This window comes from Lolium rigidum, unplaced genomic scaffold (genome assembly GCF_022539505.1).
Source record: "Lolium rigidum isolate FL_2022 unplaced genomic scaffold, APGP_CSIRO_Lrig_0.1 contig_30023_1, whole genome shotgun sequence".
In the NCBI taxonomy this organism is placed as follows: Eukaryota; Viridiplantae; Streptophyta; class Magnoliopsida; order Poales; family Poaceae; genus Lolium; species Lolium rigidum.
Window position 1 is genome coordinate 11775 of NW_025900125.1, and position 10846 is coordinate 22620.

Here is a 10846-nt window from a genome sequence, read left to right on the forward strand (position 1 = left end):
TCTTCCATGGCCATGTGCCCTTGTTTGTTATTGCGGGCTGCCGCCAATGGGGGGAGCCAGGGCCACTCGATGCAGAAGTGGACGATGAAATGCGGGAAAAGGGACGCAACTCGCCGTTAGAAAGGACTGGTGGCCGCAACAGGAGCAAGAGAGATCGTGGACTGGCGACATGGAAGGTGAGCGAGCGGTGGGTTGCTACCATGCGGGCCTAGGTGGTAGGCGGTGATCCTCCTTCTCTCAGTGTTATCGTATTTCAGGGCAAAATTGAGCTAGAAACGCATCGGTATGTTTGTTGTGTCGTTCCACTAGGCCTCCTATCCATGTGGACCAAAACAAACCGCCTCATTTAGAAATTTGGGTCGCACCAAATGCCCTAAGAGCATCTCCACTCGTTGGCGCTCCCCACGCCCAAATCCGGCGAAATTTTCCTCCGGATTGGAGGAAAATTTGGTCTGGGGAGCGCCGAAGTTCCAGCCGTCCCCCCGGCAGGACACCCCCAACCTCGGCCATTTGACATATTTCAAACAAATTCGACATAAAATTTAACAAGTTCGGCGAACAAGAGTCAGAAAATTGCTGAAACAAATTCGGCGAATATCAGTACAATGTTTAACAAGTGCTGAAACAAATGAAGCACACAATTTCACACGTTTTGAAACAAATTAATAAAGACAGACTAGTTGGCGTCGGCGTTGGCGTTGCTTCGGAGCGTCCATATGTGCTCCACCAAATCATCTTGTAGCTGTTGATGCATTGTAGAGTCTCGAATCTCCTGGCACATAGCAATGAAGGCGGCCCATGATGTCGGCACCTGGTGATTAGGCTGTGCAAGAGGACCCTCTCTCTCATATGGTGCTTCTTGCTCAGCCAGAGGAACTGGATGTTTTCGCTCATTTTCAATAATCATATTGTGTAAGCACACACAACAGTTCATCACCTCCCATCTGATCTTTGGACCAAGTCATAGCGGGGAACCAGACGATAACAAATCTCTGCTGGAGGACACCAAATGCATGTTCGACGTCTTTTCGGCAAGCTTCTTGTTTCTTGACAAACTCGGAAAGTTTGGGGGTGCTGGGTTTCAAGATAGTCTTCACAAATGTTGCCCACTTTGGATAGATACCGTCTGCAAGGTAGTATCCTTTGTTGTAGTGCCGACCATTGATCACATAGTTCACCGGGGGAGCATGACCCTCAACAAGCTTGGAAAAGATCGGGGAGCAGTTTAGGACGTTGATGTCATTGTTGGATCCAGGCATACCAAAGAAAGAGTGCCAAATCCAGAGATCATGGGTAGCCACTGCTTCAAGTATCACAGTGCAGCCTTTTTTGTGACCCTTGTACATTCCCTGCCACGCAAACGGACAGTTCTTCCATTTCCAATGCATCCAGTCAATGCTTCCAAGCATCCCTGGAAAACCCCTAGCTTCATTTGTTGCAAGGATCCTCCGAGTGTCTTCGACAGTGGGTGATATCAAGTAAAAGTCCCCGAACACTGCTATGGCGGCCCTGCAGAACCGGTAGAAACAATCAAGGGCGGTAGACTCCGCCATCCGAAGAAAGTCATCTGCACCATCACCGGGAGCTCCATACGCCAGCATCCTCATAGCCACTGTGCACTTCTGCAGTGACGAAAATCCAACCAAGCCAGTGCAATCCACCTTGCATCTGAAGTAGGGGTCAAAGTCTCGGATGGCATACACAATTTGCAGAAATAGCTTTCTGCTCATCCTGAAACGACGTCTGAAAATAGTCTCACCGTGCAATGGATTGTCCGCGAAGTAGTCGGCGTACAACATGCAGTAGCCCTCCATTCGCTGTCTCGGCTTGCACTTTCGGCAACCTGGTGCCGACCCACCACGTCGACCAGTTGCCACCCCGGCGTACATGCTTGATAAGCAACCGATGATCATCATGTGCTCCTCGTCTTGGGTGGCGGCTGCCATCTCTTCTCGCATAAGCTCGACGAACATCTGCTCCTCCTCTTCGTCCGAGTCCATGGCCGGCGAGGCAAATGGACGAACACCTGACGGGCGTGGTCGAGGCTAGCCGAGACGCGAACGACGAGGAGTAGGCCGTCGTCGAAAAACAGGCAGGCGGAGGAGCAGGCAGATAGGCCGTCGTCGAAAGACGGCTGAATATAGGCAGGCAGGAAGGAGGGACGACGAAATCTGGGCAAGAAGCAGGCGGGGTGGTGCCGGCGGCGAGAGAGATACGAGGGGAGGGGGGATTTTGAGCGAGGTGGTGGTGGGGTTCGTGTGTCCAGTCGCCGATAGATCGGGCCCTTCCCCGCTTTTCACTCGTCCGGACTCCCCGATAGCTCCCCGGGGGATCGGGGATGGCGTGGGCTCGCCGGATGGATGAAGGGCCAAATCCGCACGAAAACAAGGAACCGGGGGCGCGACTGGACCGAATTTTGCCGTCCAGATGGAAAAAAACGTCGCTCGGGAGAATGCTCTAAGCACGGGACTGATGGAGGCTTTTAGTTGAAGCCCCAATTGATGGACCCGTCACGTTGTTGACGTACACACCACCACCAGACTGCGTTGAAGTGACATTACAATTCGGAGGGGTTGACGCGTACGCTGTCGAGTTAGAATTCAGTGACCCGCCGGAGGAGCAAAGAATCGTCATCTTGATGCTTCGGAATGGAACGACGCACCACGCAGCTTTGATTTTCCTTTTTTTGCCCACACGCCACCACCACCCGCCCCTAACAAAGCGACGCTGTTGACAACAAATAAATTCTTCTTCTCTGAATAAAGAAAAGGGCGGAGAAAGAAGCGCAAAGGCTCCTGGATCTCGAGTTTCTTGATGATGATAAGTTAAAGAAAAGAGCAGTAGGCCTATCTTGATTCTCTGACCTACAGAAGCAACACCCATACTTATGAAGGAGAAGAAGAAGATGAGAGTTGAAGAGATGGAAAAACAATTGCACATCAGAGTGATTGTGTGTCTCTGCCTCCCAACAAGAACCTGAGAAAGAACTTCACGTACGCACTAGTAGTAGTATAGAATTGCCATTTTACAGCGCCTGTCTCTCGTCTGATTCTCAAGGACCACGGCCCAATCCCCAACTCCTGTTTCTTGCCATTCTCGGTAACACCCCAGAGCCACTCTCGGTAGCTACGCACGCAAGACACTAGTGTATAGCAGTATAAAAATATACTCTCCTCATCCTAGCGCGGCAACAGCCTCCCCCCCAGGCCAGATCTCCAAGCCGCCGCCGGCCCGCCGCCGCCAAGCCGGGACAAGAGCACCGCCAATGGACATGGAGCTCGACGAGGCTCGCCGCGGCTTCGGCAAGATGGGGTTCGGGTATGTCTCTTGTTTGTATCGTGTATTATCCTTTGTTTGATATAGAGCGTCTCCTCTGTTCTATCGATGGGCGGCTGACTGACCGGAGACTGCTGCTGCTTCGTCATGCGTGCAGATGCAAGCACTACCGGAGGCGGTGCAGGATCCGGGCGCCCTGCTGCAACGACGTCTTCAACTGCCGCCATTGCCACAACGAGTCCACGGTCTCTGCCGCTCCTCTACTCTGCTCGCTTCGACTCATATCATGCTCCTGACATCTCTTTCTCTGCTTTTTCGTCAACATCTTTCTTCTTCTTGGATTGGGCTTAGAAAGACGGGCATGAGCTCGACCGACATGCCGTTGAATCGGTGCGCTTCTTCTCTTGCTACTTGTATGCTGCATCTTGTTTCTTGCTTTCAACTAGTAACAGAGCAACCGTTTTCCGTTGCAGGTTATATGTCTCGTCTGTGACACCGAGCAGCCGGTCAGTTTCCGTTCCGATTGTAGTACCTTTTTCCTCCTTTCTGTTTCTCGCGTTATGAATGTGGATGAATTCTGGTGATCAGATCGCGCAACTGTGCACCAACTGCGGCGTCTGCATGGGGGAGTACTTCTGCAGGGCGTGCAAATTCTTGGACGACGATGTGAGATTCCCTTTCCCTTTTGATGGATTTGGTGGTGGTTGCGTTGTTCATGAGATCTTGCTCTTCTTCTGCAGGTTGACAAGGAGCAATACCATTGCAAAGACTGCGGCATCTGCAGGTATGTTTCCCCTCAATTTTTAAACCGTGTAGTTTCGGTCTAGTTTCACATGCAACTTCTTTTTGGGGATAAGCAGTTAAGCATGACCTAGTGTTGTTAGTTACGCGATCTAAATGCGATTCTAGAACGTTGAGGGTTGACCACATGGATATGATTGTATCACAAAATTAATGGTTTGAGTTTCCACTTTGAGTCGTAGTTTTGACATATCGCCCTGAATTGTAGTAGTACTTGTCAGCTTTGCCGAGCTGACTGAAACTGTTGCGCATTTCTGCAGAGTTGGAGGGAAGGAAAAGTTCTTCCACTGCCAGAAGTGCGGTAAGCCCCTTTCATCGATCATCCAATCCTAACCTGGATGGTTTGGTCTGATTCCAACTTGCATCTATCCGGTGGCGCCACAGGATCGTGCTACTCGGTCACTCTCCGCGACAAACATCGTTGCATCGAGGACTCGATGAAGAACAACTGCCCAATCTGCTACGAGGTGTGCCCTGTCACGGATCACAAATTAAAGTTTTGATTACCAAGTTTTCTTCTTAGTCTTCTTCTTCTCATTCGAATACTGTACTTGCAAATGCAGTACCTGTTCGATTCTCTGAGGGAGACGTCCGTGCTGAGATGCGGGCACACCATGCACTTGCAGTGCTTCCACGAGATGCTGAAGCACGACAAGTAATCGCGCCCATGCCTGTCTATCAATCCCCCCTACCCCTACCCCCACACGGAATCCATCCCTTTCGTGTGATCTTGTTTATCTTGCTTAGATAATGCTATCCGTGTTTGCAGGTTCACTTGCCCCATGTGCTCCATGTCTATCTTTGACATGGAAAAGTTCTTGAGTGCCTTGGACGCCGAGGTAAGTACGTCATCATGTATATTTTCTGATCCACAACATCAGCATGATTCGATCTTTTCGTGTCAAATTTCGTTACACATTCTCGTGACCAGATTTTTTTCTTTCTTTTTTCAGATCGAGGCGAATTTCTTGCGCACGGATTACATGGGAAAGGTCAGTGCCAACAAATTTGCTAGAGTACTACGTAGTAATGCAGTACCCAGTGAAATAAATCTAGTGGCTCTCTGATGCCATCACTGCTGGCATGTGTTTGTTGGTTGGTGCAGGGATGGATCGTGTGCAACGACTGCAGGGACACGACGCGAGTGTACCCGGGCATGGCAGGGCAGAGGAAGTGTTGCCACTGCCAGTCCTACAACACCTGCAGGGTCGCTCCCCCGGTGCTCCCGGCCTAGTAGCTCCGATCGACACCTGCATATTGCTTCGTCGGTCATGTCGCTTCTCGGTGAAGATTATGATTATATTTAGTAGCCGCGATTGATGTACTATTGTTAATTCCAGCCCAACATGAACTGCGCAGAATCATTACATACGGTACCGATTTATATGTATCTACGGCACCAATTTGCCAGGAAGGAGAGAGAGAGAACGAATGAATGAAAAATGCCATCACCAGTCAGTTCGTGCATTCCTGCTCAAATATGGGCACGTTTGGCAAGGACTTGCTGCTGCTGGAAAAGAAAATGAGCTAATTTGTTGCTCAGGCTTTCTTTGCGTTGTGTACATCACAGTTTTTAAAGCAGTGTTAGGCCTGATTCGGGAGGAACTGCCGTATCTGAAATTTTCCTAAAACTTGCATCAGCCGTTCCCCTAGAGTCTGCCCCGTTCTCAGCGCTAGCCATGCAACCTATGCAACGGAGGGGTTGGGTCCGCTAACTCTCTCTTAATTTCCTTCATCTGCTCCCTTCTAATTAACACAACCATGTTTCGAATCAAAATACGTCATAGATGAAAAAGATGCCTGTTTATTATATGATTCCATTCCAACAACCGGTTTAAAGTTTCGTCAACTCTAAAGAGTCAATTTATTGTTCATGTTTGGATATGTTTTTAGCGAATTTTTCCAAATTTCCTTTTAGGAGTATCTTCATCAAACCATTTCACACAACTCTCTTAGGGTATGTTTGGTAGACCGGGCCAACTCAGATAATTCCATCTCAACCGAGATATTTAGAGATACATGTGTTTGTTAGCCTGGGCCAACACATCTGAGCATAGCCCACCTCATACGAAAAACGCTCCTCAGCCAAGCCGGGTTGTGAAGCTCAAATCGAGCTTCACAAGTCGACCGGGCTGAACACATCCCGCAAAACTCCTCGGGTTCCGCGCCAGAGACCCCCAGACCCGAGCCCGCCCGCTTCTTCTCACTCATTTTCCTCTCCTCACCCGTCCCCTTTGCCCGCATGCAACCGCAGCACTGCTGGCGAAGGCCGCCGCCGCTCCCCCGCGCGGGACGCCGCCTCCCCGTGGCGCCCCTCCGCCGGTGCAGGACGGCCTTCCCCTGGCACTCCTCCCCTGGACGGTCGCCGGCGACCCCGACCGCCCCGACGCAGGCCGCCTCGACGCATAACTCCTCGTCGCCCTTCCCCTAGCCGCGCCGGTCGCCGGCCCTTGGCCCCGCCCGCTGGCCCCCGGCCCCGCCCGCCCCTCCGTTGATCGCCGCCCGCCCCTGCCCCTCCGTTGGCCGCCGGCGGCCTGGCCGCTGCTGCTCCAGGGATTCCAGCTGCAGATCGATCTCGAGGATGCCGAGGATCCGATCGATTTTTTGACTCTATTTTAGGGTCTTTTTTGCAAAAAAAAAACTGCATCTTTGGAATATTGAATAAGTGTGTATTTTATGGAATATTGAATCAATGTGTATTTTGTAATGTGTGTATTTCATATTTAGATATAGTGTACTTTGTCCAAATATTGAATTTGTGCTAAGATCTCATCTCAACTCATCTATGTGCTACCAAACAACATCTCACCTCAATTTATCCCAACTCATACATGTGATACCAAATAACATCTTCTCCCATTCCAACTTGGTTAGGGTCATCATGTATGAGAAGAGATAGTCATTCTCGGTTGACCCGGGCTACCAAACACACCCTTATTGTAATTTTTTTCGATGAACATAGACAAAGAGAGAGTCGTAACTAGCTAGTAGCACATGTGTGAGTTAATTTGGGTGTAGTGTAACGTGTTGCTCAACCTCTCAACTTTCCTCCCGATCATATAGTTCATCGGTTCACCTTTTCATCATCGTGGAGGCATGTTGTGTAGGTGTAGCCAGCGTTTTCTCCAACCTTGTTGTGCTAGGCCAGAAGTTTCGGCGTGTCATATTAAGCCTAGTCTTGAATGTAGACAGTGTAATTGCCCTGGCCACCATCGGTGACAACGACATGGTGGTCTTTCCGCGTGCCGGCGTGGTTCCCAACTCCGTGGAAGGTGGTTTTGCGTATTTGCTAGGCCAGAAACACTACAAGAGAATTGGCATGTAGAGACACTATTTTGGTCCAATAGAAACACTTAAGTTGCTCTTACATAGTTATAGAGTCACTTTTCATATTGTCTCAATACTTTCACTACTGGCGGTGTCTCTACGTGGTAAGAACAATAGTGATAATGTCTTTACATTTCAGAAAACATAAAAGAGGCATTATATTGTGTCTCTAGAGTAAATAAATGTGAAGAAATCATGTGAAAAGAAATACTCAAACTCATCACCTTACAGATTAAGACTTATTCCATTCACCATCTCACCATTTCACAAGTATATGTTGATACTTGGAACAAATTTCTAATTAGTATTAACCTCCGTGACCAAAACATAGAACAAATGTCTCTAGGGAACTGATACACTGCAAGCGTATCTATAATTTTTGATACTCCATACTTGTTTTACACCAATTTCTATATGTTTTGTTTACACTTCGTGGCATTTTTATGCATTTTGTGGAACTAACCTTCAACAAGATGCCACAGTGCCAGTTCCTATTTTCTGCTGTTTTTGTATTTTAGAAAAGTTATACATGAAATATTCTCGGAATTGGACGAAGTGAAAGCCGAATTTCCTATTTTACTGTCACGAAGACGGAGTCCAGAGGGGAGACGAAGAAGAGCCAGGAGGTGGCCACACCACCCCTAGGAGCGGCCCACCCCCTGGCTGCGCCTAGGTATGGTGTGGGCCCCTCGGGCGCCCACCGACCTCGCCCTTCCGCCTATATATTCACATGTTCAGGAAAAACCTAAACACTCGAGCCTCCATCCACGAAAAGTTCCGTAGCCGCCACCATCGTTGACCCTAACTCGGGAGGGTTCTAAAGCTGTTCCCGGCACCCTGCCGGAGAGGGAGATCATCACCGGAGGCCTCTTCATCGCCATGCCCGCCTCCGAAGTGATGCGTGAGTAGTTCATCTCTGGACTATGGATCCATAGAAGTAGCTAGATGGTTGTCTTCTCCTCATTATGCCTCATGTTTAGATCTTGTGAGCTGCCTATCATGATCAAGATCATCTTTATGTAATGCTACATGTTGTGTTTGCTGGGATCCGATGAATATTGAATATTATGGTTTAGTTAATTATATACTTGTTTATATGTTATTTGTGATCTTGCATGATCTCCGTTGCTAGTAGATGCTCTGGCCAAGTATGTGCTTGTGTCTCCAAGAGGGAGTATTTATGCTCGATAGAGGGTTCATGCCTCTAGTAACCTGGAAGAGTGACAATAACTTCTAAGGTTGTAGATGTGTTATTGCTACTAGGGAGAAAACAACAATGCTTTATTCAAGGATAATTCTATTGTTTACTTTACACACTTTACTTAATGCAATAATCTATTGCTTGCAACTTAATACTGAAAGGGGTGCGGATGCCAATCTGAAGTTGGATTATTAGTCATAGATGCAGTCGGATTACGGTCTATAAATCTTGTTGTAATGCCCAAATGAATCTCATAGTAATCATATTTTCATGTATGATTTTTATCATGTCAATTTCCCAGCTTTAATTTGTTTACCCATCATGTTATTTATTTTTATGGATAGACACCTCTAGTGAACTATGGACCTCGGTCCTTTATTTTACACTGATAAATCCATCTATTGCAAGCACTGTTCTCTTTATTTCACTGCAAACAAACATCTCCTTCCACACTATACGTTTAATCCTTTGTTTTCAGCAAAACCAGTGAGATTGACAACCTCACTGTAAGTTGGGGCAAAGTATTTTTGTTGTGTGTTTTGCAGGTTCCACGTTGTTGTTGACATCGGTAGTGCGTCCTGCCAAAGTCAGCCAACAACACCTTCAGAAGTGATTTCTTTCTCCTACTGGTCGATTAAACCTTGGCTTCTTACTGAGAGAAAATTTGTTGCTGTGTTTATCATACCTTCCTCTTGGGATGTTCCAACTGCGTGCTCTGCACAACATCAAGCTCTTTTCTGACGCCGTTGCCGGGGAGAAAGATGATTTCTGCAAGGGGAGTCTCTCATCTCTAATCTCTTTACTTTGTCATTGTTCTGCTTAGTTTATTCCATGCCCACCTCCCATGTTGATGTTTCTCGTTTTTTTCACTAGTTAGGCTTAATGGAAAACAACAACAAAATTACAGAGCTTTATAGTATTTATCTTGAGTTAGAACATGAAGTGTTTGAAGATAAAATTAAAAAATCTATGGAACTTTATTTGCATGCTAATAGCAATGTTATTAGTATGAATTCTTTGAACACCATTATTGCTAATGCTATGGAAAGTCTAAGCTTGGGGAAGCAAGTTTTTATGAAAATGATCTTTTTAGTTCCCCAGCTTTAGAGGAGAAAATTTGCTATGATGATTACAATGATGAATATGATATTTTCAGTCCACCTACTATTGACGAGAAAATTAATTATGATTACAATATGTCTCTTGTATCTGATGATTATGGTGATGAGAATAATAATGATAGCTATTTTGTTGGATTCGCTCCCACTACAATTAATGAGAATGACTATGCTTATGTGGATAGTAATAATTATTTTATTCATGTGGGTCGTGATAAGAATGCTTTTTGTGATATTTATATATTGAGTTTGTTCATGATGCTACTGAAAATTATTATGAGAGAGGAAAATATGATTGTTGGAATTTTCATGTTACTAAAACACCTTTCTTTATATTAAAAGTTCCCAAGTTGCTCTAGTTTTACCTACCCATGCTTGTTACTATGTGCTTCTTTGATTTATTTTCTTACAAGATTCCTATGCATAGGAAGTGGGTTAGATTTAAATGTGTTTCATATTTTCTCCTTGATGCTCTCTTTTGCTTCAATTCATATTTCTTATTTGAGCATCTTCTCAAATTACTGAGCCTAGCTGAAAGGCGTTAAAGAAAAACACTCTTGGGAGATAACCCATGTTTTATTTTTGTAATTTTTCTTTTATTGAGTCTTCGAAGTTATTACCTCTGTAATATCCTCTCCTTATCATTTTTTATTTTGTTTTTGTGCCAATGATAACTGATGGTGCTCGGTGACGGCGCTAGACAATCTTGGTGGCGGTTGTTGTGGATGCGGTTGGGAAACCCCAAGAGGAAGGTGTGATTAGCATAGCAGCAAATTTTCCCTCGGTACGAAACTAAGGTTTAATCGACCAGTAGGAGAAATGCGTGACTTCTGAAGGTGTTATTAGCTGACTAGTGGCAGGGCGCACTACCGACGTCAACAACAACGTGGAACCTGCACACAACACAACCAAAATACTTTACCCCAGCTTATAGTGATGTTGTCAATCTCACCAGTTTGCTGAACACAAAGGATTAGACGTATCAAGTGAAAAAAGATGTTTGCAGTAATTAAAGAGAACAAAGCTTTACAGTAAGTAAACAAAGCAGTATTACAGTGGTTGAATTTATCAGTGTAAAGGAAAAGACCGGGGAGCACAGTTCACTAGAGGTGTCTCTTCATAA

At 46.4% G+C, this 10846-nt stretch overlaps 1 protein-coding gene across 1 annotated transcript; it reads left to right on the forward strand.

Moving 5' to 3' along the window:
* The first annotated feature begins 3237 nt into the window (after positions 1–3237).
* On the forward strand, positions 3238–5356 carry LOC124680864 (E3 ubiquitin-protein ligase SRFP1-like). The gene is made up of 12 exons (XM_047215900.1): positions 3238–3318; positions 3434–3521; positions 3628–3666; positions 3750–3782; positions 3865–3942; positions 4017–4060; positions 4338–4378; positions 4462–4544; positions 4641–4732; positions 4847–4916; positions 5031–5069; positions 5183–5356. Exons 1-12 carry the CDS (start codon positions 3266–3268, stop codon positions 5309–5311), a joined length of 789 nt encoding a protein of 262 aa, XP_047071856.1. The 5' UTR covers positions 3238–3265; the 3' UTR covers positions 5312–5356.
* Positions 5357–10846: the final 5490 nt, after the last annotated feature.